Source organism: Solea senegalensis, linkage group LG5 (assembly GCF_019176455.1).
Source record: "Solea senegalensis isolate Sse05_10M linkage group LG5, IFAPA_SoseM_1, whole genome shotgun sequence".
Lineage (NCBI taxonomy): Eukaryota > Metazoa > Chordata > Actinopteri > Pleuronectiformes > Soleidae > Solea > Solea senegalensis.
Genome location: NC_058025.1, coordinates 13,164,230 through 13,192,128, shown reverse-complemented (window position 1 = coordinate 13,192,128; position 27,899 = coordinate 13,164,230). Strand labels below are relative to the sequence as shown.

The window sequence follows — 27,899 nt, the reverse complement described above, 5'->3', positions numbered from 1 at the left end:
GAGGGGGTTATCAGCCAATATGAGCTTCTCCTCCCTTTTTCCTTTCATCTCTGCGACTTTGAATAATCCAGAGTTCTGATCTGAATACCTTAAAAGAGGGAGGCTTACATTAATCCAGTTAAAATCTCTACTTCCTGACACACTCACACTTTTGAAACCAACGGTGCCACACTCTTTAAACGTTTAGGTGTATATTCTTTGATTTGATTTATTTAAGGCACAGGTGCATGCACACACACACACACACACACACACACAAGATAACAGAGGCATGGTATTCCAGCCCAGTCACCAGGGAGGTAGGGAGATAAATGTCATGGCCCAGGCTAAAGAGAAAACAAGTTTACAGTTGGTGTTAAGATCACTGAGAGCCATTGTCAGCTCCGTGGGTATGACATATACCGAGCAGCATGAAGACATACGGGGTAAATGGATAAGAGCCACGGGCTCACTGTGTGAAGTAAGCACACATGTAAACACACGCCTCTCCCCACATACTAAGAATCCAAACATTGCGACAAACAAACACAGTCTGCGAACTGAGTGTGTGATGCCATGTTGTGTTGAAAGTGGAAAACAGCCTTTAAGAACCTTTACTCCGTAAAGGTGCTCTATTTGTCTGGACTCCTTTGAGGCCTGTGGCCACATTTTATCATTGCCTATAAGAAAGATGAATCCATTCCACACCTCTTATGATAAAAAGGTATATCCAGCCACTGAAATGAACAGAATAAACAACAGTATTTAAGGAAAGGGGGGGAAAAGCATTAACAGACGTGCTCGAGTACAAAAACACATAGAAAAGCCACACATACGAACACAAACTGTCATGTGCCGCTGTGGCCAGTGTTGCATCAAAGTGCTAAATTATTCATGCAGAATGAGTCTGATTTGTGTGTGCGTGTCTGCTCTGTGTGCACGTTTGTGTGCATGCATGTGTGTGTGTGTCTGTCTGTGTGTTGTGGCATTGTTTGCAAAACAAAGGAAGTGGAAAAAAAAAAACAGACCAAGATGTAGAGAAAGTGACCAGTGCCAACAGTTTTCATACAGTAGAGACAGCATACACTCACAGTGTTCATAATAAAAATAAAATAATAAATAAAAAAAAGCCAATAAAGGCACAAACATCCTCACACATTCATACATTCATGCATTCAGTATTTATGGTTATTAAGCCTGGAGTCGATTTGAAAAGCCCTAGACATCAAAAGTAGTATTTGTTCTCCAAATCTTCAAAAACTGCTTATGTCTGCATGATAGGATTTCTACTACAACCAATAGACAGACATTCATTGATGTGGGCGACCAATGAGAAACCAGGCCAACCAGGTTTGAGTTCTGATTGGTCGGTTGTGTAGCTAGGTTGAAGACCATCTGAAAATTTAGCAGATGTCTGTAGGAGAGGAAAAAAGTCACGGCAGAGACTTTAAGTCGCACAGTTTAGTATGAGCGGACATCATAAAAGATAAATACTGACTGAAAAGAAATAACTTGAGACAGGTCAGCCTAATAGTTTGACACCTATGACACCTATGACTAATGCTTCCAATCTTATTTAAAGAATTCCACTCGTAATAAATCTTATTTTCTGTTCAGGTTTTTTCTGTGATTTTCTAAAAAGAAAAGGGCAGGTAGAGTGAGAGCGAAACTGTGCAAAAGAGAGAGCAACAGAAAAGAGAGCAGGGGATTTGGTGAGGGGTTTGGCGTTTTTTCTCCTCGTTGGCTGAGGTCTGTAACCAGGCAGAGTTTGTTTCGTCTCCACTGTGCTGGCAGTTACACCTGGATAATTATTCATGCTGTTCATAAAAACAGTAAAACCTGCGAAAAATCCAGCTGCTCTGAGGCCAGTGTGGAGTTCTGGCTCGGAGAAACCACACATGAATGACGCACGCACGCACACACACACACACACACACACACACACAGATTATATGAATACTATATAAATGCACACGGTCACGTTCAAAAATAATTGTGATTGGAAGAATGGCGCTCATGTGCAGGTACTTAAATTCACAAATGTCATTAAGTACTTAACTACAATTGTGAAGAACTTGACATATATTTATTATTATTAATATTATAGTTATTATTCTATACAGGTCTGCATCTAAAATTACTGCTTGGTTACTGTGATTTTCTACATAAACCAAAAAACAATCACGTAATAAAGCATGTTACGTATCAAATGTATTTTCACAAAATAAAGTTGCACATTTCTTATATTTTTAAGTACACACTATGCAAGAACACATTTTAAGATAGGCGTCTGTAGAAGTGTGTATTAATTAAAATTAATAAACATTTGTATTTAATAACACATACGGAAAGAGAAATAATCACATAATTCAATTAAATTTGCCTAGGCTTGCAATATTTGAATCAATTAATTGATAATCAATATTTTATACAATTTATAGTCATTTTGTGGAATAAAATAGTCAATGAATTACTTAAATAATTGACAGATACATTAGATTGACAGAAAGTGATTACTTCACTAAGCCATGGATGAGCAGCCCATAGTTTTTGTCCAAGGATCAGGAGTAGGAACAAATTCCTACATAATAGAGCGTTTTCAATACATTCCGGTCCACGAGCTGCACGCAGTTTGGCTCTCACCTGCTTCAATTAGACGTTTCTCTCAAACAGGGAAATAAGAGCCCGAGTTAGAGGTCAAACATAAAATACCACTTCAAATAAAAAGGGGGGGAAAAAAACTGGCAGCTTTAAAAAGTACAGTATCCCTCAGCCAAGTTGAGGCTGGAGTTCAATATTTGGAGAGCTTGATTTGACACTTTATTACATTAGTGCATGTCACAGTCTGGAGCACAGCGGGTGTGTCTGTCTGTCAACCTGTGTGTGTCCTGCCAGACCGTGGCGCAGTTACAAGCTGCGCTATTACTACATTTATTTACACAGCGTCAAGAATCACAATGCCAAGCAGGAAGCGGAGGCCTTGGTGGACCCCGTGCGAGAGAGCATGATGTCACGGTCTTAAACGCTGGCACAGAAGCCGAATGGCCTCATGGCTATTGCTGTCGATCAACCTCAGTGTCCTGGCTGACGGGCGGCTAGATGACATTTTAAAAAGCACAGACAGAGCAGGCATTGTTTTAGCCACAAACAGCCGAGCATGTTGGGTTTTTGGAAAATATGAGCAGCCACTTTTATAACCCCTCCAAGATTCAAAATGTCATTCTGTTCAATAAAAAGGCAAGCGTGTACAACGTTGGGAATGCATATAAATGCACACGCGCATGTATGCAAGCGCTGTACATGAAAACAAAGCAGATATAGTCAAAAACACAAGGCGTTGTGGTGGCACACGTTGCTGTAGTGTATGAGACAAGATGAGGCGAATGTCAACCGTGTCACTAGATGAATACAAGTGCATACTAAAGCTGGCACACCATGTGAGTTTGTCGTTTCTTTCATGTATTGGAGCCTCCCAGACAGGAGAACGCTGTGCTGAGACAATCCCTCCACAGTCAGCCCAAATCTCTCTCTCTCTCTCTCTATCACAGACACACACACACAGAGGCCAGTCTAGACAGAATATGAATATTTGAAAAAGGACTGGGGCAAACACTGGAAAGGCCATGGGTCTGATATCACAAATACATTGTCTCCATCAGTCATGGGCCAGTGAGCCGATGTGCGCGTGATCGTGCATATGTGCGTATATGTGCGGTTAACTTCTCTCTTTATCTGTCTTGTGCCCATCTACTGTCTATCGCACACTTCCCCTCTCCTTTCCCTTTCCCCTTCTCCTCCTTCCGTCTCCCTTTCAGTTGCTAATCCTGTGTGTATGTTGGTGTTGATAACAAACTCAGTTGCGAGGGGAAAGGCTGGAGGAGATAGAGAGGGAGAGAGCGCTGGTTTCTCTTCAGCGCACTAAGCCAAATGACCACATATAGGCACACGCCCTGCCCCACCCCCCCACAACACACGCACAGACCCATGTTACAGCGCTGGGTGACAGTAGTTGGGCCAATAATGAGACATGATATCCCTCCCACCAGAAGTCAAAAACCTCTCTATCTCTGTCTGTCCCAGGTTAAAGGTCTCAGAGCCAAATGAATTATTCTTCAATTACTCTCACAAAAGACACACATCAGCCGCAGGCTCTTCGCTGCTCATTATATTCATAAATCCTCCAATCTCCTCCATACAGCAGTGAGGAAAAATTATTACAATTTTGACTCGTTTCCTCGACCCCCACAACCCCATTACCTTTCTTCCTTCAAATCCCCCTCTTGCTCCTTCATTTCCCCTTTATCCTCTCTGCCATCCCTCAAGACACAATCCACGTGTACAAGTAAACAGTCACACACACAAGGAAAAAGGTACACATAGATGTGAACACACACACACACACTTCTGTGGTTTGTGTTGGGGGGGTTATCAGTTTGACACAGGGCACAGTGATTATGTATTTTCTGTGCTCCAGTCAGGGGCACGAGATAAGGAGCCAGGAGACTGCGGCACAGCCCAACACCATTCACCCTTAATGGGGAAGAGAGGTGGAGAGGTGGGTGTGAAGGTGGTAGTAGGTGAAGACCTGCATCTTAACCTTTCTTTGTTTCAACACTTTAAAACCTTCTTTTTTTGAAAAGCTGCATATAATATTAGTGTGTTTTTCTTGTTTTTCATAGGTCATGAGCCAAATTTGAACTCCGTATGTACTCCAATGTACTAAGCCACCAGGACGGTTCGAACATATGATTCTGGTTATGAAATTAAATAGCTTCCCTGTCATAAGTCAGACTGTTTTATTCGCTCATAAACACAGAAAAAGAACGAGGTGCTGCCCAGAGTCCAATTCTGTCAAACTTACAAAGAATTTATCAAAAACTTCAAACCTTTTTCGAGTGAAGAAACAACAAAACCACTGGACCGGCAGAGTTGAACTAATCCACAAGGCCCCAAATTAAGACCAGAAACATCCAAGTTTTTGCACATCAGAGAGACAACACAATGCTATTACAGTCTCCAAACGCATACCTCTTTTCATCTCTGACACATTTTTCAACAGTCTCTCCATTTGTTATGTCTTTGGCCTGCTCTCTTTCTCCTGAGGGTGGGAACTTTCACACACACAAAAAAGGCATTTTGAGGCCCTCAGTGTCTTAGGGCAGTGATAGGCTGATGTATAAGGAGGGGCATTGTGGGAAGCCATGACAAGCAAAGGGAAGCCATCAGTGGGACATCTAAGGCTGGAGGAATGAAGGCTCTCTGGCACCAAGAGCTGCTCTTTCAAACACTGGCTCTCTGATAGAGCCGACCTTGGACTTAATCACTACCAGAAGAAACGAGCAGCACTTGACAGGAAGATTGAGAGAAAGAGAAAGTGTGTGTGTGTGTGTGTGTTCAAGAGAGAGAGAGAGAGAGAGAGGCTACATCCATACTACTATATTTACATTTAAGAGAACGAATAAATGACATCCAACAGTAAAATTGCAGTCTGTAACATACTCCTCCTACTCACACCCGTCCCTTTCCCAAACATGTCAGAGAGATACAGTTGTCTTCGCATCCTAGAAAGGACGTTGTTCTTCATATATATATGAATATATATATATATAATATAATACAAAAATTTAAAAATACTCCGACTGTTTGTCTGCTCAGGCTGCTGCAGAAACACGGCGTCTGCCATCTTCTAAGTTGTTTGTCTGTGTATGTTTGCCCTGTGGTGGACTGGTGACACAGTTTACACCACAGGAGCAACACAAGACCTAAACACCACTATAGATAGGTTTAATCGGCTTTGTGTGAACTCATGTGCTAATGATTTGAATGTATCACACAGCTTTGAGGGTGAACGGTGCTCTTCATGACATAATATTTTGCAAATAAACTGATAGATAGAGCATTAAGGACCAAATGAATTAAGATATAGAGAGACAGGGGCCACACGGTTGGTGTAGTGGTTAGCACTCTGCAGCAAGAAGACCCGGGTTCACAGAACAAGGGCCTTTCTGCATAGAGTTTGCAGGTTCTCCCCGTGTGTGCATGAGTTTTCTCCGGTTTACTCTGTTTTTTGGGGGGGATTAGGCAAATTGGACACTCTTAATTGACCGTAGGTGTGAGAGTGAATGGTTGTTTGTCTGTATGTGGCCCTGCGATGGACTGGTGAACTGTCCAGGGTGCCTATCACGCTATGTCAGCTGAGACTGGCACAGCGCGACCCTCATATGGAGGATGAAGCAGTAGATGATGGATGGATGGATGGATGGATGGATGGATGGAAAGACAGACATGACCGTTAATAAGTAACATCTTTTCTTCAGGAAAATGTGACACCAAACATGTGTGTGCACTACAGACACAATAAAATGTAATGTGTGCTTTCACCTCTGTGGCTTGTCACGGGAATGACTAAAGGCCATACACCCTGAGAATGATTAATACCTTCCAAACAACCACAACTCACAAACACACAGAAACCTCACACAAACACATGCAAACACACGTGTCTCAAAGTTCTCCGATTAGCGGCTGAAGGAGAGCACGTCACTGAAAGCTCTGGGACACCCACAGAGCCCCACATCCATTACACAGCCTCACAATGTGACAAGCCCCATCAATAAAAATATTATTAATGTCAAGAGCTTAGAACTGGCTTCATTCCAACAACCCAACCATAAATTTGAATTTACATTACGTCCCTGGCAGAGCAACACAACGACCACATCACACGTGTATTTGCTCTTAAAATGATCACACTTTGTGTTCTGACATTTGAATCTATATGTAGTGTGTGACTGCCAGCCACAAAGGAACGTGTGAGAAAGCTTGTTTTCCATTAGAAGCCTTTACACCCTCAGCCAGCAGAAATCTTGATATATTTTTTTTTCTCCCCCCTCCTTCAGCTGCTAACGAGATGATGATTTATCAAACAGTGTCTGGCTACAAATATTGACTTGTGTTGCGTGCATCACTGAGGAACTGCGCGGCTCCTGTAGGACTTGAAACACTGCAACACCATTAGAGAGGCATAAATGCCACAGCTTTGCAGTTACTGTAGGGAACATCTGCACTGAACTCGTCGCGATGGGTGGCCTATTTCAATTTCATCGGCTCACTTGATTAAGAAAATACATTTTAAATTGATTTCCTCGCACTCTAATTTTTAAAAAGTCGCTATTAAGAAAAAAAAAAAGTCCATCAATTTGAAATGAGTGTGTCATTTGAGAGAAGTTAATAAAAGTAATGGATTTTTCCCCCCTTTTTTCTGATGATTGCCGGATTGCAAGAAAGGAAGGCTGCGAGATTATTACAGAGAGAGAAAGAGAGAGAGATGGAGGTGGAAAAGAGGTGGGAGGTGTGTGTGTGTGTGTGTGTGTGAAATAAATCGAACAAGAGAGGAGCACCGCAGTCCCGGAGTCACATGCAGGTCCACGGAGTCATCAGAAATGCAACGATTCTAAACATGAATATGGTTTTCAATCGACACTGAGTGGGACCACGTGGGAATGAATGGGAGGAAGAATCAACTGCTAAATGAGATAATTACTGTCAGATATTATAGAGAGAGGGAGCTAGAGAGAGAGAGGGAGAAGGAGGCAGAGAGACGACAAAAAGAGATTAATCACAGACACGTGGAGGCAGCATCAAAGAGACACAGAGAGAGTGAATCTATGGAGAAACACTGTGCGGTATATCCTTAGAACATTTACTTTCATTTCATTAAAATCAATAGACTTCAAGTATTATTATTTTTGATTACTTTTGATTATCACATCTTCCGCAGTTTGGTAGTGAATGTAAACTATGTAAATAAAAAAAAATTAAAATAAAAGACTATCTTAATTCAAAAGGGCAATGATGATGATTTTGGATTTGTAGATTTGCTCCATCAGTAAAAAAATAAAAAATTAAAATGGGTACCGGACCTCTAAAGCAAGGATTAAGTAAATCCAATAAGCATATATGAGATTATTTTCTTGTTTTATTCCAGGGTGTGTCCATACACTGGGGCCTCACACCAGATGCAACAGAGCACATTTCTAACCACACACACACAACACTGACACCGGATATGATCAGAGGCAAAACGTGAGCACTGAAACACACTTTTGTTTTATTCTGGTGTTCAGTTAGTTAGGATTCAGGGAGCAACTGTGACTAATACATTTACAGAATCTACAGAAAATAAGCTAATGCTGCATCTGAGCTCTTTCACAGGCAACCTAATAGTAATGGTGATGTGTTTTTCTGTTACCTCACTGAAAAACAAAACCTGACGCTGTGTGTGTACCAACAACGTCATGTTATATGTAAAGTGCTATTTGAGCTAACTCATATGATTGTTTTACAAGAATACAAAGAGACTCCTTAAGATGTCGGAGAATCCACTTGACTGTGTCTCCATTATACAAATGGCTAAGTGTTACGTGAGGAATGCCATTTGTGTTCTATTTTCTGCTAAAATGAATATGTATTTACACTGATAAGATTCTCACGGGCAAGAAGGAGTAAGAGTGCCTAAGTAGTATACTTATATATTATATATTAAAATGAGTTCAAATTAAAAACCATATATCATACAATCCAATCAAAGGGCTCAATAACTGGACCTAGTGAAGGGTTGGGCAATAAGTCAATAATATAATATACAGTACTGCAATATAATTTTCCTCAATATCACAAAGCCTCAATATATTATTATATATATATAACAAAAAAAAATTATTAAATATTTTTGCCTCAGTGTGAAATGTGTTTAAAAATCTGAATTTGCTGTTTTTTTATTTTTCACTCAGGAGCAAAAAAAGAATCAATCTTTAATTTCCTGACATTCTATCTGATGTGAAACGTCTTTATTGTAATTTAGATGTTTTTGGTCATATCGCCCCAGCCCCGACCTGTGACAATTATTTTGCTTTGTCATGAAAACTGTGGTTTTGTCTTGTTTAAGCTCAACAAAAAACAAAGTGTGGGGAAGTTCAGTTCAGAAGGAAAAAAAACAATAAATAATACCAGAATTATGAACTTGTTCATTTGAACCCTTAAAACTTCACCTTGGTTAATGGGGTAATAAATAATAATGAGTTGTGTGAGACTGTGTGTGTGTGTGTGTGTGTGTGTGTGTGTGTGTGTGTGTGTGTGTAGGCAGATGTGTATTCGTCCACTTCCAGGTATGCTAATGCTGTTATGACTGGCTGGCTTCATTACTGTCTGTCTACAACACAATGGCCAAGGTCAGAAAAGGCTGCAGAGAAGACAGGGGGGGCCAAACCATGAGCACAGATTAATCTGCTGTTTAATCTAATAATGCAGCAAAGCATCATGTGCCAAAGTCCTATTAACACAACTGTAATTGGATTTGAGGTGGAAAGCGGGCATGCAGATTCACAAGGGAACATTACACTTGCATGTAAAGCCTAAACGCACCAAATACAAATCGCACAGGTGCGTTCACATGAACACATATTTCTGAGTGCACGTTGTGTTGCGACGAGGAGATAAAGAAAAAGAAAAAGAAAAAGCAAGGTGCATCATTTTGTGGTGAATTCAGCTGTTGTGTCCATATTTTTATGGCATGAACCACCTTTAGCCACAAAGCCCCGCTCATTAGCGCGATAATATACCAAACAGCGGGGTGTAGTTAAAAACAGCAGCGTATTATTAGGATTCATCTCATTAGGCTTTCATTTAGGAGATTTAAGAGTTAAGGCAACAAAGTCTTCAGCCTACTCTCACAAAATTAAATTTAGCCTCCTGGATACAGCGCACAGCCTGCAGAAAGATGAAGAGCTGGCTTACAATTAACGGGATTAATCCTAGTCACACCAAATCTTCTTTTGGACATTTAATGATGCAAATAACTGAAGTACGCTGATGAGATGAACTCTTCATTTAATAATGTTAGGCCTCTGCCTTCTTGCTATGTAAAGTGCCTTGAGATAATGTACTGTACGTTGTGATTTGCACTACACAAATCAAATTTGATTTGATTTTAACTGCCGTATCTGGAGATTTAGATCAGCGTCAAAGGGGCTAAGGGCAAAGCACAACAAGGCAAATCCAAAGTTCTGTGTGGTTCTTACCGCAGTGAGATGGATGACTCCCTGAGAGGTGACAGGACATCCCATGAAGCCAACAAACAGCAGCTCAGGACAGTGCTCTGCAACAGCCTGCACGGACCGATCAGTGACCTGGGACAATAGAATAGAGTAGAGAAGTTTACATTAGTATCACAGGTAATAAACATCGTCATCTTCACACTTAAAGCTGCAGTTTGGAATTTCTATTCTACCAAAACTCTTTGCTGCGTTTCTGCTGTATTTCGGTCAGTTGTGTGTTGTATGTCCATATTTACTCGTCCACATTGCATCCAGACGTTTGGTCAGGCAGCTGTTTAGAAAGCGGAGTGTTTGGTTTGCTTGGCTTCTCTTTCTTTACACATTTTTGAATATCACAGGATCACATTTGTGAAAAGACAACACTGTTTTCCTGATTGAATATGACTGTGCTGTCCTACAGAGAATCCAGGTTTAGTTTTTTGGTAGAATCCACTTTTGAAACTTTTTTAGTGGGCGTCGTTTGGCATTTTCAGCCATAGTGTGTTTCCATCATGATACAGTTCGAGAACAGCACCGTGACTCAGTAGGCGGCGATGTACGTGTCAGCGAGATACGTATTGTGGCTGTTTGTCTCAACAAGAAATCTAACGTTGTATGAGAACAGACCACGGCACTGAAGAAACACCGGTCGCAAAGGAGTGGCGCTTCTCTGTCCTGCCTCCACCACTACCGTACCATTACTCTGGTAACCCAAGTGAAGGGTACCAAAAAATGGAACAGTGCGGGCCGGTTATTTTGGTACTAGTCCTAATGGAAACGCTCAAAAATACGTATTTTGTATGCTATTCTGCGAAACACAAAGCGAGTTCTGTGTAGCAGGCCTAATCAGCATTGTGTGAACTCATCTGACGGTGGTTCCGCTAAAAGTTACATAGTACAGCTTTAAATTTGTTGCCGAAATGAATTCTATTTAAAGTTTGCATTGAGGGAAGCCCATGCTTCTCATGCATTTTCACAAATAGTTCAGAGGAGGAGGAGGAGGAGACAGAGCATAAAGAACAACACAGCTCAAAGTGTGTGCCGTCCACGCGGCGTGGGTGTCGACTTATGATGGATGGACTGTTCCCCGTCATTCACCCGGCCGTCAAGTAACAGCTCATAATGGATCAGAGATCGATAGCGAAGCATTTCCACCAGCTTCCACTGTACTCATCAATACAAGTATTGATAGCTCCTCCGCCTCCCTCACCAAACTCAACACTGCAACAATATGTGCAAGATTGCAAGAGGAGAGCGAGGGAGAAAGTGATTGTGATTAACTGGGGAAACACCAAAGACCATTAGGGAAGAAAAATCTAATTTTTTTTATTCCCATTTAGATTTTCAAATATTCTTTTTATCAAACTGCCAAAACATGGAGGTACGTTTGAATGATTGATGCACTTGAGGAAAGTCTGTCAAAGAGCACTTTAAGTCTGACGTGTTTTGAAAAGTAAATGAATATTTCAACAGTTAATACTGTAGACTGGAGTGGAGCAAAATTTGAAAAACACTTAAAAAGACTAGAGGTTAAAAAGGTAGACGATAATACAATGGCACAGTCAATCACACACACACACAAAAAAAAATCTTTTGATACAAAAAAATGCAGACAGAAATGTTCAAAGTATATGACTAGTCTTGGTGACTTAAGAACAAACTTAAAATTCCTCCATTGTGCCTTCAGACCAATAAAGAGCAAGTCAAAGGGGAAACTGCAGGGAAGAGCTTTTGCCATTTCCTTATTCAATGTAATTTAAAATGGTGATACTAAATCATACTCCAGGAAGGTTTCCAAAGAGTATATTAATCACTGCTTCTCCTTAGGCACTGTCCTCACTGCACGATTGACAAGATAATTAATTGGCTAGTTAAACTGCAAAGAGTGGTGACTTGCAGATTGAGCCGCAGTATTGAGTCGTGCAACTGAACTGTAGAACTGCACAACTACAGGTAGAACGTGACGGCAGCAAGACACGTCCTAACCGGTATTTCGTTTTAAAACATGTATATTTGGGTTTTACCTGTAAAAGTGAAGACCGCTCGAGAGCTGCTATACCAATACCTGCTAAAAAATGACCCCCGTCATTACTTGAGAAAATTACAGAATGTATAAATCTGTAAATGATGGGATGAAGGTGGAATCTTGCAAACCAGGAACTGCATGTGGTAACAACTTAAACACTTTTAAAATGAATCCTAAGAGAATAGTACAGTTTTGGCAGTCGAATAATCGGCTGATTCTTTTTTTGATAAGTTCATTAGTCACAATTATGTCTGTTTATTCGGAATAAACGCTAGTTAAGTTATTAATAAGAACAAAAACAGCGGGAAAACGGGTGTAATTCACGGCACTTGACACATGCACAAATATCAGACAGGCCTCTTCATTTCATTAACCTTTGACACTGTTTAAGTTGTTGATGTTATTTCCATTTAATTACATTTCTTGTTTATTTATTTTATTTGATCCATTTTGTTGTGGTTTTGATCCACATTTTTCTGTCTTTTAATTTATTCTAGTTGTTTTAGATGTATCCTATCGCCCCTTGTGAGCTCCTATGCCTTTTATTTATTGTGTCTTTTATTTATTCTTCAGTACAGCACTTTGGTTCACTGTGGCTGGACTGGATTGGATTGAAATATGGTTTGGTTTAATACTTGATTCTAAATGGTCAATAGCAACATTCGGTGGTCTTTTATTTGCATAAAACAGACCATTGTTAAGTGTAATAGACTGTTGCTAGGGACTGATCACATGCACAGCAGTCCAGTCATTTTACATTTACGTGTAATTCGTCAGAGACATCTCAGCCACAATGGAATATTTTAACATTTTAAACATTAAATTCAATAAATGTGGACAGAAGGAAAAATGCTTTTATTCTTTTAGCTCAAAGATCATAATAGAGGAGCACAAAGAAGACTTGTATGGTCTGTCTGTATATTTGTATAGCATTTTCTAGTCTTGTATAGCATTTTCTAGTCTTGTATAGCATTTTCTAGTCTAACGACCAATCAAAGCTGCTTCACACTACAGTTGACATTCACCCATTCACTCACACATTCATACAGCGCATCTATGTGCAGCGCATTCTCTATCACACAGCTTTCATACCCAGTGACACACTGCTGTCAAGAGCAACGTGGGGTTAAGTGTCTTAGCCAAGGACACACACCTAGGCGTGTGGACAATTGGAGCCGGGAAACAAACCCACAACATTCACATTGACAGACCAATTGCTCTTCCTGAGGTGACTTTTTCTTCTACCTCTTCACAGCACGACGATAATCTGCGACGAGCCCCAGTGTGAATGAATAAATTAAAAACAATTCATTTTAAAGACATAAACTCAGCTTCCACGTTTGCAGTTCAAACTCCTATGTAAGCGGAAGCAATATGACATTTTCATTATCAATGAAATAACTCTTATATCAATGTTTTGTTTCTAAACAGTGTAATAAGCAAGTGAGATCATTGCGATATAAGGAAAATCTGTTTGTATGTATACAATGGTACACTTCCTATAGTGCACAGCAGTTACTGAACATGGTTTGCCAGAGGCCAGGTGTTAATTAAAAAAAATATGTTATTAAATGTTCAACAACCCATCCCCTTTTTTTATACAGGACAGCCGACTGTGTAAAAATGGGAAAATACACATTAAATTTTTATTTGCAAACACACCAATATGACCTATAAAACATCCCATATGTTTTTTTCATTACAGGTAAGGAAGCATCTTTACTGCACTGCACTATTTTCACCTTGAGTTGCAGAGTTAGATTAAAATCTTGGTATTTGGTCGGCGTAAAGGACACACAGTCACACTGTTAGTCAGTGTCACGCTGTAACCAAAACAGCCAGGAACACCGAGTCATTCTCCCCACCTCACATCTATTCAGTCATGACCAGGTGTGTTACAGATCCACATGGAATCACTGAAAACAGGTCCCAGAGTGTTTCTGTGTACAACCAATATGTTACCTTGGGAAATGCTCTTGCATTTGCAGTCTCCTTCTCTATGTTTGGTGAATTATAGCAGCACATACAGGGCGAGCATATGGACTACAGCATTTACAGTCATGTCGGGGGGTTTCTTGTATATGAAGACATTTCTTGAAACAATGCCGTATTTACGGAGAGGGAAAAGAAAAAGGGAAAGTGATAAGGAAAGTTCTGTTTCTGTGTTGGTAAGGTCTTAAATGTACTCCACATACGCCCTTAGCCTTAATCATACCCCTGTCTCTCTGAGTCTGCCTCTCTTGCTTCCTGTCTGCCTTACTCTTCACCTCTAGTTTCCCGGTCTACCTTAAAGGTTACTCCTTAGAGGCAGAGGAAGATGGAAAACCCAAAGTGACAGCAAGGGGAAAGTGAAGTCACATAAAGAAAGAACAAGGTGTCCATTTATCTTTCATCTAGTTACACGCAGTATGGCTTATCTGCTTGGAAAACACTTCCTAGGGAGTTGCATCCATTATCAGTAAGGAGCCATAGTGGTTGGTTGTAGAGAGCCAAATGGTTTCAAGATGACGCTAAGTTTTTTATGTTGTAAAATGAACAATTAACAAAATGATTCAGTAGGCCTGATGTATGGTTTCAATACCTACTGCAACTGGGTACAACCTGGACAGGTCTCCAGTCACTAATCACCAAACTGTATGTCTCTGGACTGAGGGAGAACGTCAGAGAACCTACATGCACATGGGATAGAGCATGTAAACTCAACACAGAAAGGCTCACCGTTGACCACTGACCTTCTTGCTGTGAGGCAACAATGCAAGCCACTGTACCCCCTACTGCAAGTGTGATCCATACATTTTGAATGTAGTATGAGATGTTCCTTCCTGTGACAAAAATCTAAACATGAGCTGAAAGTAAAATGTGTTACCACTGCCCAGTTGTACAAACGGCACTGTTCAGTCAATCGGATGGTCTTTTCCCTTTACTACAGATTGCTATATTTCAACAACAAAATACAACAACAACACAATTTGTATCCATAATGATGAATCCTGACATATCGGGGAGATGAACAAAGCCTTTCCAGGATGTTGACAATGTCACTGTGACACAAATTCAACCAATCCCTGTGAATCAGCCTGTTAATCAGTTGTTGTTGTTGTTGTCCGACATCAGAAAAGGTTCATGTGAGTAAAGCACACAACTAAAGTGAATCTGTTCAGACTTTGTCACAGAACACATCAATAAAAATAAAAAAAAGATTAATTTAGCAATGCTGAAAACATGAACAACCTATAAAGACAGAGGCACAAAAACAAGTACTACATTGACTGTAATATAATGTGTGTTCATTAGTTTAATATACTAAAACATGTTGCAAAAGGAAAAGGATTCTGCAGCATCCCCGGTACAGAACATTGTTATTAAACGTAATGTTCAATAACGTGCGCCTCTGATTTGGACCAACCCACCCCCCACTCCCTCGCTGCAGTCACAAAACATTAACTAAAGGTGAGTCAGTGCTCCCACTCAGAGACACTGATGTATATAGAATGTGCTCTCCAGGCCCAGCTGGAGAGTAGAGCAGAGTTGTCTCTTTGAGTGTGAAGGTAGAGGGGGGGAAAATAAGGATCCACAAGGACAAGACTTATCTGAGCAGCTGGCAAGTGAAAGGAGCTGGCCAGAGCTCCCCCCAACTTGGCCTCTGCCAAAAAAACCATCAAGGAAAACATTCTCAGGTTGACTACCAGCGGAAATCAAAGCTACACTACAGGGATCTTTAAATCACAATCATCTGCAAGAGAAAGCAAGCAAATCACAGCGGAGGCCACCATCCTCCACACCATCTCCCATACCAGTGTGAGTGCTGCAAGAGTGTATGGGTGCAGCTGAGCATAATTTCAAAGCAGACGAGGCAGTTTTACACACCTACACTAACTCTCAGAAGGTGAGAGGAGAACAAAGTAAAATCCCAGCAGAGCAGAACAGGCCAGGAGGGCATGTACCATATCAGATAAAGCCTGTGTGTGTGTATAGGTCTGTGTGAGAGTAGGACCATATGGGCTTGTAGCTAAGATTTGTCTTCAACCCACCACCACCACCAACAACAACAACAACAACAACAACAACAACAACATTTTCTCCTTGCTTCCTCCTCCTTCCCTTCAACCTTTCATGGACTTTGATTTAAAAACATAAAAAGAGCCATGGCAGAGCTTTGGAGAAGAAGTGGTGGGCCAAGACAGGCCTTAAAGCCTTTTAGAAGGGATCTGGTTTGATGGCCTGTGGGTGAAGGAGGTAAGGAAAGCAGGGGGAAAAAAATAGTGGTCTGGAATGGTGGAAATGCTGCAGTCATAAAGATAGCCTTTGTGTATGTGTGTGTGTGTGTGTCTGCAAGGTAATTGTTGAGACTGCTGTGGTAGCAAAAAGGGGTAGTGCTATATCTGAGTGTGTGGTTTTTGTCTGGCGGTCTGTTCTGACAAAACGCTAAGGCAGCACCCAAGGGCCACTTCTCATCCAATAAGGGCATTTAAGCTTGTCAATATCGTCTATCATGCGACTCGTTGGACTCCATCAAAACCCTTGATCACGCAGGCAAAGGAGATGGAAACAGGCGAAAGACCAAATTAGATTGTCTTACACCTCTCACCCCATAGCCTCGTCAAGGTTCTTCATACCTCCGCTTTGTACTGAAGCAACGAAACAACACAGCAAGACAGTTCTCCAACACACGCACAGTAAAGCCAAGTTAGGGCGTGCGCAGAGGGCATTATGATACAATATCACATACAATTACACGCACCCCCACGGATGTGCAAGGTAAAAAAAAAATACCACTTCGTAGTCTGGAAAAAGTAAAGCAGCAGAAGTTTAAACTCTAAATCCAGCAAAAAGAAAACTGTCTCCAAAGTTTATGCAAGTGCACAGACGTCAGTCAAATAAATAATGTTGGAAGCTTCATTGTAAGTCATGGTCACTAATATGGAAAAATGTATTATATGGACCAAAGGATGCTGCCATGAACAAGTCAAGTACTGCACATGTCATAAACCGAATTCACCCACACAGAGCTATTGAAAGGAAGCCAATCTTGCTGAAATCCTGTGTCGCACAGATGGAAACGGCATTGACAGCGTCAAACAGTTCCACAGCAGTGACTGAATAGGCGCAGACAAACTATGCTACCCTTCTGAAGAGGAAAAGGAAAAATACTGTATTTACTTTTAAGAAAGGGGGGGACATTATTCATGCGTGACATTTAATTTGATAACAGAGATAAGTGGTGATATACGGTGATGAAGGTTGAAGCCCTGACAACGGATATTCTAAAGTGGATTATACATTGTGATTGAAAGTCATTTTTAAAATTGTGCACATGTTCCATGGTGAAAACAAATATCTGAAAGTGGGGGGAAAAAAATGATTAAATAAGCTCTAGCACTCCTGCCTACCCCATCACAATCACTTTGACTGGTTGAAAAAAAATGTAGGCGTGACTAAAACAAGCGAATTATTAAATAAAAGAAAGTTCATCATCACCCTACAGAAAAAAATAATGTTCACTCTCAGCACTTAGGGTTATTTTGTTTTTTTCGGCTAATGTTGGCATTACTACTAGTAGTGTGAGCCAGCTCAGGCACTCAGGGGAAACTGCCTATCAAGCCTGTCGGGCAATTAAGAAGATGTAAGACCTGATTAAGGTTCTGAGTGTAGGTTTATGAGTGAATGGGGGTCCAAAAGTTCACGAAGTCTAGTTTGGACAAGTTGGAAACAAAGGATTACACTGCTCACTACTACTTTCACAATGGCATCCCTCAAAACTCAGCACAAAGCCTCTATAAAAGCCCACCGAATATCACAATGTCAGTGCGAACGCTCCCCGTTACCGACTGCTCTGTATTTTAATTTGACAGATTTCCAATATTACTGATAAACAGGGAAGCCAAGTGCTTTTCTGCCGGGTACGGATTGAGGTGGGACAATTTTCATCAAAGTTCCATTCTTTCCGAGGTAATCATTTTCTCTGTGACTATTCTCTTAGGGGTGATACTGCAGTGGGTTCATCAAAGCCTTGGAATAAACTCACAAACACTTACATGCACAGACTTCGGTGCACACCCATAAACACACACACACACAGACCAAACTTTCCCTCTTTTTAAAGAGCTCAGATGGGCTGTATTGATGCGAAGGACTGGTGATCTGGCAAAAATCTAAATGAATACTTATTATGCTCTGTAATATCCAATGCCTGGAGACAAAAGCAACCCGGAAAGTCGTAAAGTTTTACTACAGCAAGGGAGAGTCTCTTTACTGTGCTGTCTCTGTACTGATGAGCAGGCACTGTGCAATAAGTGCAGGGTGGTTTTACTTGGAGCCGTGCACGTGTATTGATCGGCAACTGAAGCTGGTTCACATTTTAAGCCTGCAGAGAAACAAAGACCTCTGCATGCTGTTTTCACACGGATAAAGAAACACACACAGACCAAACACACAGCTGAATCTAGACGGATGAAAGGTTCCCCATCTCTGACGATGAGGGGTACCTGTCATATTTATGAGACAGACAAGGAGAGGGGAGTGAGAAAAAATGACAAAGAAAAGAAGGGAATAAAGGGAAATGAAAGACCTGCAAATTGCAATGTTTTTACGTGAACATAATGTCATCTCTACTCTTCAATGTATTGCTTTGGCAAGCTTGACTGCTTCTTTCATGCCCTTAAATTCTTTCTGACTACAGATGTGACAGACAGGCACTGAGAAAGATGGAGAGGTGGCATGACAGGCCAAACAATTTCTGTGTGTGTGTGTGTGTGTGTGTGTGTGTGTGTGTGTGTGTGTGTGTGTGTGTGTGTGTGTGTGTGTGTGTGTGTGTGCGGCAGTACATGAATATGCAATCTGATCTTATTAGGGGCCTGACGGGATGAGGAGCTGTGATGAGAGCTCTGAATCACCACCAACTAATCAATCAGTCTAATTAACCAAGCATTATGAACATCGGGCCGGGCCAAGAAAGAATCCGCCGACACAGAGATTAATAATGATTACTGAGTACACTACAACACATTCTATTAACAATCCATCTTCATGCGATTCGGCAACTTTGCATAAGAAGTCACTTTAGTGCCAGTGGCAGGAAATCAACTGAATCATATTAGAGCTTCTTCTATCTCCAGACAAAGTGGAATAATAGTGCTCTAAACTAACTTTCTTTAGAATGAAGTCTTCGAAAAGTGACTCACTGTGTTGTCTTCACAATAAAGTAGTGTTGCATATCCATGTCTGATAGGGTGTAATTTAATTTGCAGACAAAGAAGACATGATAATAGCCCTCAGTGGATTAAATTTGCATGTTAGGATAAGTCAATTTTGTTTTCCTCAAAACTTAAAAAGACAGGACAAACTGCTCTCGACTGCCAACTCACGCCCTCGGTGTGTACACGTTCTACTCTTGCGCCACCTTTGTGCTTCTTTTAAACTTTTAAAAGGAGTAAGTGCAGCATGGTCAGAGGGTCAGCCACGCTCACACAATATTAACAGGCACTGGACTGACGCATGACACTGGACTGACGCATGATGATTGGATGAACGATCTGAAAGGCGGAGCCTCTTTTCGATTGACAGCCTTGTAGAGCTATAATCAACAACGCAGCGTTCTCCGTCTCAGTCCCATGCAGCGTTTGCAAGAGAAGTCTAGAAACAAATAGCAGCGGATTGAGTGTCGTTTGCTCTGTGATATAGCCCATTTATGTTTGGAAATATTATACAGTGTAAATAAAAACACTATCATTATGCTTATTTCAGATTTACATAATTATCATTCATTCATTAATTTCTTAACATGTATGAATGGATGTATATACATATATATTTATATATATATGAACATTTCACAGATCTGCAACCACCACTGCATCCAAAAGACAATCACTAGTGATTTTGATAACTAGTTTATCATTATATTACTGATATTAACATGAAAAAGTTTTTAACCTCACAAATGTGATGAATTGTGGCCATTTGTCCATTTCCATATCACTGTCTTTGGCTTCTTTTGGACTCTTTATGAGATTGGACATGTTATTTGAATTAAAGACTGCAAAATCTATTATTTTAAATAGGAGTAAATAGGATAAAACGTGTTCAAACATGTATGAAGGCAAAGCAAAGAGTATGGTTATCCACTCTCACCATCTACCACCTAGCCAGGGATTCTTCACATCTAGCCACTCTACACTGTGACAAAAGGGCCATAAAATGATCTGAAAGGCACAGTGTATATTTTTCAAAAATCGAAGCCGGCTCTGAAAGATGACCATGTTTGAAAAATGAAACTCCCAGGATCAATAAGTCCACTTTTCTCCAACTGCGGCCATCTCGGACACACTTGGGGAAAAAAATCCATGACAAACTTGCCCTATGCTTTTCACATAACTCACAAAAAGTACCCATTTATCAGCAATAATTCCATAGCCTGAACAAAAAAAGAAGCATTTTAAGTATTGATATTGGAAATCCATTAAAATCTCAAAATATGCACCGAGCAAACCTTTTCTCTCTCACACACACGCACACAGATGTCAACCCATCTTGTCTTGATCTATCGATGTCGGCAGCCTTGATGATGCCAGGGAGAACTGTGGAATCTGCATGGGTCATCACCAAAGAGATTGATCGGCTCATTCATCTGCACGCTCCACTCGCAACTGAAAATTACCTGTCATTTATTCAGCGCTTAAGCTCTCCATTCCATCAAGTTTCACCCACTGTCTTTCACCATGAAATGGCTGTGTCTGTTTGTGTGTGAGTGTGTGAATGTGTGCGTGTCTGGAGGTGGCGAGCATTAGCTTTGGGAGAATTCTACATAGCAGTTTCCAAAAAGGAGAGCAGTTTTGTCTGTAGCCTCTTTGCCTAAGGATCAATAGTGCTTTGTTGCATGTCAGATGGAAATCAGAAGCTGTGCTGGAGGAAGCCAAAGTACATACTTTATTCTTATGCACAGCCATTACACCACGTTGTCAAAACTGTTCTCGAGGAACTTCAAATCCCAGTGTGTTCTTTGTCCAAGTAACATATCAATAGTTTTTTTGTTACATGTCAAGCAGAAATCGGATGCTGGAGTTGAGGAGGCCAAAAGACACATTTTCCATCTTTAAAAAGCAAAGTGGCTGCTGTAGCTGTGATGTCAAAGCCCTCAAACGCGTCACTTGAGTTTTAAAATCTCAGTGTGTACTTTTCCCAGGCACACATTCACTAAAGGAGTCCTCCTCAATGTCATGTCACTTCTATGCCTCAGCGTTGTTTTGGGAGAGGCCTCAGGCAAGGTGTGCTGTAGAGCGATGAAAGCTAAGGGCAGTTTTGTTGCTGTGATGGTCCTCTATGAAAACATTAGTTACAATGAAACATCTGCGAAACGCCAAACGCTCGGTACGTGCAGTTCAGACTTTTAAAAGAAGCACAGACTCGCCGGAGTCAACAACCATTTGTTGAAACGCGCAATTTCATAACAAAAACAAACAACTCCCATTCTTTTTACCATCTTTCAGGGAGGCCAGAGAAAATCCATTATTGGAAATGCTACATCTAAACCCATTAACTCTGCCAAGAGCAAGCCATCAATTTTCTTACTTGCCCTTCGGCTTGTGTTGCTACACAACAAAGCACTCACCAAACTGTTAAACTGCTGGACTGTCTTTGAAAGACGGGGAATTTGCGTTTATAGCACATTATTGTGAAAATTACAAAGGCATAATAATATTTGCAATGTTTGGTGTTTGGGTGTAAGTCAGAAACATACGTTGCAAAATGCACTGGTGAAGGTCCTCTGTCAAAGGGGCATGTTTTAATTAAATAATTGTCTCCAAAATGTGTTTTTTAAGCGATTTTGTTATATTAAAAGTGTGTACAGTGCTCTCTTCCTCAAACTGAGTCACCACTTGGGCCGAATTACAGCCTGATAATTGTATAAGTTGACTAACCAGTCAAGTTGCAGTGTAACACCTTGTATGTCTAGACTCAAATGATATATTTAGTGAAGAATTCTAAGGCATTAGGGTTAGGGTTAGTAAACACTGAGTGTTTTTTTCCCCGCCATAATTGGTACAAAAATTATTTCGTTTTGACCATTTAAATGAAACACGTGTACCTGCTTTTGCCGTGTTATGCATAAGAGATGGTCTTCTGCAAGTGAAATAAGTCTTTAATTGAGTTACTGTTGCCTTTCTATTATTTCAAACCAGGCTACTATCCACTGGCCTGTGGCATTAACAAGATACTTTCACCCAAAAAAAAACAGCTGCTGACTGGATATCTTCTCTTCTTCTACCACATTTAATGTACTCCAGCGAATCTTCTTGACCATGTTCCCTTGCCTAAATGCATTGAGCTCCTGCCATTTGTTTGGCTCATTAGATATTTGTAATCACAAGCAGGTTAACAGATGTACCTAAAGAAGTGGGCAAGGACTCTATTTGCTTTTAACATTAAGGACGCAACCTGCAAACATTGCAGAGAATGATCAGCAATAACATGTCTGAGGTATTTACTTGTCACAGTATCCCATTTTCTCATGTACTGAACAAAACAAGCAAAAAAAAGCCCAATCATTGGTGTGCGCTTATTCCTTGATAAAATCATACCAACATATCTTTACAATGTAGTGTGCTGTGAGAGATGAGAAAACACTTTTGCAGAGCCAGCAGCCAAATATGACCCAGTTTCATGTCTCAGTGGTGGTCTGCCTCTTTTTAAAACAGAAATCAAAGGCTCCAAGAAAGTCTTGGTCTTCACCACTGTGAACTTCTTAACCCTTTTCTGTTCCCTTGGTAACTGAGCAGGAGGGTGAACCTGAAATTAACTTTTAACACTTTGAGCTTTACTTAGTAATCACTTTTACGTCTCGTGCTAATGATGAAAAATGGGTCTAACGGGGCCAATGTGACCATGGACCCAGACCAGAAAGGCTGTCTACCATGGTGACACGATCATCGATGCCTGGCATTAGTTCTATTGAGAGAACTGCCTCCTCTTCCTCTTATCGACACTACTAAAGATATAGACCAGGAGCTGGCAGCAGCTGAGAGAACCACCAACAAACAACTTCAATGCTCTCACTAGGAAGCCCTTTGAGTTTCTTTAAGATGACATTGATCTTCTTGGTGGATCTTTGATGTTAAGCCTCACAAAATGATCAATTCAGCAAATACCGTGAAGCACAAAGTGGTGATAGTATAAGTAAATGTGAGAAAGTGGGAAGAGATTTTACGAAAATCAAATCCTGAGTTAACACACCATGATTTTGTTTGTTTTTTTTGTCTAGGTGCTCCTAAGTTGCATTGTTTAACTACCTTGAGCGTTTTACTTCGTACTTCTTCGTACTTCAGTTGCCCAAAGTACTGCACAACTCAAACATACTTCAATTTAGCTTTTTCCAGTGTCAAGCCACCACCACACTCCGACTTATAATATGCTGACACCTGACCAACCAGCAAAGAATTCAGGTTTCTCCAAGTCAAATTTGCTGTGTTTCCAGCATAAGCGAGGGCTGGTTTCTCATTTAAAAACACTGAGGAAACCTGGCGGCAGCATAAAGCAGAATATGACGTAATAATCATTTACTTTTGTGTCCTGATGAAATGCCAAAAGAAATGAAACAGAACATGTGTGTCACTGATTTCTGGCATCAGTCAGAAATATTTGTTACAAAATGCTGCTTTCATCAGAATACAATCCAACAGATTGTTGCCTTTCCATTCGAGTTCCAAAAGGAAACCTGCACTGCACTTGCCACATCTAGATCTGGACCAATCTGGCTCCTTGTCACACAATGTCTGAAGCCTGAAAAGTCGGCAGTGATGGACACGGGTTCAACTTAGTTGAGTGATGCTCTCACTCACTAATTCCAGATTAAAGGAGAGAGGTCAGGCCCACCGGGGAAGCTGATGCAGAGACACCAGGGGAATTTAAAGAGACCGAATGGAAACACAATTTCCTGAACATGCACATACTAGCTTTACTACGAAAGAGACAACAAAGCACTGCGTCTGATTTGTCCAACAAAAGTAAGATACCATCCCTGTAAGCCCACTTTAGCTTTACACTTGATAAATTCATTTAGCCTCTTCATTAGTTCACATCGTTAGTTTCATTCATTCACTTTCCAGACATTTAATTATTAGTTTGTTTTAACCATCCCAACATTAAACATGTAATCTCTCTTAGGTTGAACCATCTGCTAACAATTTGCAACGAATGGGATGGACAAACAGTACTTCAGGTTTGTTGGCACACTGCATGAATTCAGAGTCCTTATAACGGCAAAACTCCACACTTCTTTCACTCCACAGAGTCAATGTCACGGGAGGCAAGAAAGACCCCAGGCTGGCCTGAGGGCAGTGGCCTCCTCTGCCCTCATGGCCACTGGGCATGCAGCTTCTGCCTGCTCGGGCTTTATGATTACAGCAGGAGGATTGGTGTGGAGACAGCTGACATACTAAACACTCCGCAGGTGCGCCCCACATTCACTCACACACAACGACCCATGGCATTCTGTTATGCAGATAATGGTCAGGTAGGTGACAGTGCCCAGGGCAGAGAAATTAGAGCGCTGTTACATGTTATCGGTCTGTGCAGAGCTCAGTCATAAGGCATTCTTCACAGTGACGGTGGTATGAGCAGTGGCAGGGACGGATATCTGCTGTCAGAGACATGGAGGTATGATCCAAATAAAGACCAAGGGGAGAAGAGGCTTTACCCATGTATTTTACACGTCTCTCTGTAACTGTTCTCCACAGAAGCAGAATGTACAGAAATCCTGTGGCGATTGATTCTCTTACTCTGCTGACTAGAAAGTGTCTTCTTTTTTTTTGACGTGAGGTTAAAGACATTCACACAAACTCAACTATCTGCCACTTTTTTTTCTTCTTTTTTTTTTACACACTCCACTGCAGGTCAGTCTGATTTTGACTGGTTGCACTTTGTCTCCACTATTGAAAACTGTCTTCCCAACTAGCAAAAGCACATTCCCCCCAAAAAATACTGCACTCTCTGCAGTTTTTTTTCTCCTGCCCTTACTAGAATGTGAATGATTGGCTCAGATGGATTTCTAGTATGTTGTTCTAGTATATTTAGAAACTTTTTCACTGCCAGATTCGGAACACAAGTGAGAGGAGGAAAGAGCAAAGAAAATTCTACAGTGGACACCAAAGATTTTATGGTGCGACAAAACGATGAATCGAGAAAATAATCGACAGATTATGAAAATAATCGTTAGTTGCAGCTCTACTACGTTGTGAATAAGGTCCCTTGTGATTCCCACCACTACAGTAGACCACACTACACCACAGTACGGTATAGTCATATTTTCCATACAGTTGGTTACAAATCATAAAAAAAAAGTCTGCCTTGTCATTAATTTGTTTATTGTGTGTTTGTATGCCACAAGATTTGGGTGCACCTACATTTTGTGCTGGTGCATCTGAAAGAAGAAAATTAGGCGCACCAGTGCAATCAATGCAAAAAGTGAAAAGTTAGACTGGAGTTTTGGAAATAATAAAATCAGTAAAAATAATTTAAAAAAAAATAGAGAACAGGTTGTTTCAGAACAACAGTCATTTCAAACACAAAGCGATGGTAGGGACAATGGGCTTTGGTTATCATGCTGACGTATGTGCTCCTGCAGAAAGCTACAACACCAAGCGTGCCCTTTATTTTTCTACATAATAAGCTGCAGACAAGGAGGCCATTATCTTTCCCATTACTGCTCAACTGGACAATTAATGTCCAAGAGTTTAACAGGGACTGACCCATTAACATGGCTAATGGGAATATAAGTCCACTGTGTGTTTGTGTATGTATGTGTATGAGACCGATTGACAGGGAGAGAGAGAGTGAGAGATCTCAGTGGTAAGCTAATTAGCTTAACACTATCACAGATGGCTAAAGGGTCACTGTTAAACCTTTATTCACTGCCATATTACCCACGTCAATGCTAATTCTACAGGAGCTAGGTCATAAGCAGCATGGCTTGCATAATAAATGTGTCTATTACAAAGCTTCGGGCAAACCTGTCCATAGCCAGTAAAAATAAACATATATACAGATATACATATGGAAAACTGACATTTTGTGTTGTTTTCTGATTTATATTGCCAAGTCATCAGGTCCACAGGGTTTCTGCAAAGGTTGTTCGAGAAACATTGTTCCCCTGGGTGCCATGGGGTGTAATGCAAGAGAAGGAATCGGGGAAAGCTCAAGAGACTGGAATGGAAATAGAAGAGAGAAAATAAGAGAATGGAAAGCAACGAGAGTGACAATACTGGGGGGTCAATTTCATCGAGATGGTAACACATGACCTAAGAAAGAGGCCTGGTTGGCATTGTGGCACAGAGTGTCATTGTGGCACTGTTTCTTGGAACACTTCTGTAAGCACGGACACACATGATGTTTGTAGGAGTCGAGTTGATTTAGTTTGTTCAAATGATTAATGTAGGATTACTTGTGACAAGTATTTAACCGTTGGCCTTAAGCCTTTGAGTAAATATTCTTATAGGAAGGATAAAGGTTAAATAAAGGTTACCAAAGGTCACCAAAATATCTAGCAATTAGCCTGAGTGGACGTGTCCGTCATAAGCTGTGCTTTGATGTAAAAAGGACTTTTTTTATATTACTGTTAAACCTATAAATCGTCATTCACAACCTGGAACATCAAGTCCATAGAAGCCTGCCTACAACTAACGACTTTGGGTGGCTTTAGAATTAAATTTATGTTTGCCACTACAACATTGGTACCATGATTTTGCCAGTGCATGTGTATAGATTCTTTGACCGATGACTTCAACTGCGAGACAAAACATATAGATTTGTCCGTCACACTCAGATCTATGGGAACAACCACCCACATGCACCGAAACACAATGCGAGTAACCAAAGAGCTCAAATGTTGTGCAAATCCCAGCACAGAAATAACAGAATGGCTCCCCAGGGTTTTGTTGTGAATTCAAGAAATAGAAGTCGAGACATCTCCACTGGAGACAGGACTCTATTTTCAAACACACGCGCACACACTGATATGGGTCCTGATATAATGGACACACTAACAAAAAAACGAGAATGTCAGAAGAAACTGAAATAAAATAGCACCAGAGCAGAGTTGATGCAAGCACCCCTCTGTTTTCCGTTAAGCCATTTAAAAAATGTACAATTCCAAGCAAGCTGTGGACAGACAAGAGGACGACAGTCCTAATTGATCCTTAAAATAAACTGCATATTCAACACAATTTCTGCTTTAGTTTAACCACATTATAAACCCATCCTTCACTTGCAACTCCCATTTGGGACTTTGGTTGTCTTCCATACACTGTTGCTAAGAGTCTGTGCAGATGTTGGTCAGCTAATTCCAAAGACATTAGTTATTTACAAGGGCAAAGATTAGTTCACTGCTCAATCTGTGTGACTGGAAGAGGATCTAAAAATATCACAAACAGTGTAGGCATGATTTCCTCTGAAAGAGTGGAGATGAGAAAAAAAACAGGTTGATCATCTTTTCGTGTGATTGGAGCGTGACGGACCAAGTCTGAAGGAGAAATGCAACAGCATTACATAAAAAAAACCTATGAAGATTTATCCTATTTGCAGTATAATTAAATAAAACCTGAACAATGGCAGTCACAATGTGAAAAGGAAGAGATTAATATGGATTTCACAAGACATATTACATTGGAGACAGTGACCACAGCACAACAATCAGCAGCAGAAGCAGCTCATTGAAGAAAAGAAACCCAGCAGTAAAGCTTTATTTTTTCTTTCTTAACACCCAGCACCGTGTGTGTGTCTCTCAGCGTGAGACACACGTGTGTGTGTGA

General features: G+C 40.7%; 2 protein-coding genes across 2 annotated transcripts in view; one reads left to right on the top strand and one right to left on the bottom strand.

Annotated features, from left to right (window-relative positions):
- Positions 1–27,899, top strand: part of commd10 (COMM domain containing 10) — a 721,199-nt gene that overhangs the window by 227,966 nt on the left and 465,334 nt on the right. The gene's annotated exons all lie outside the window — the stretch shown is intronic.
- Positions 1–27,899, bottom strand: part of fbxl17 (F-box and leucine-rich repeat protein 17) — a 207,746-nt gene that overhangs the window by 132,224 nt on the left and 47,623 nt on the right. The window contains exon 7 of the mRNA XM_044026021.1: positions 10,059–10,166. Coding sequence (XP_043881956.1) covers positions 10,059–10,166 — 108 coding nt within the window. The remainder of the gene's footprint in view (positions 1–10,058; positions 10,167–27,899) is intronic.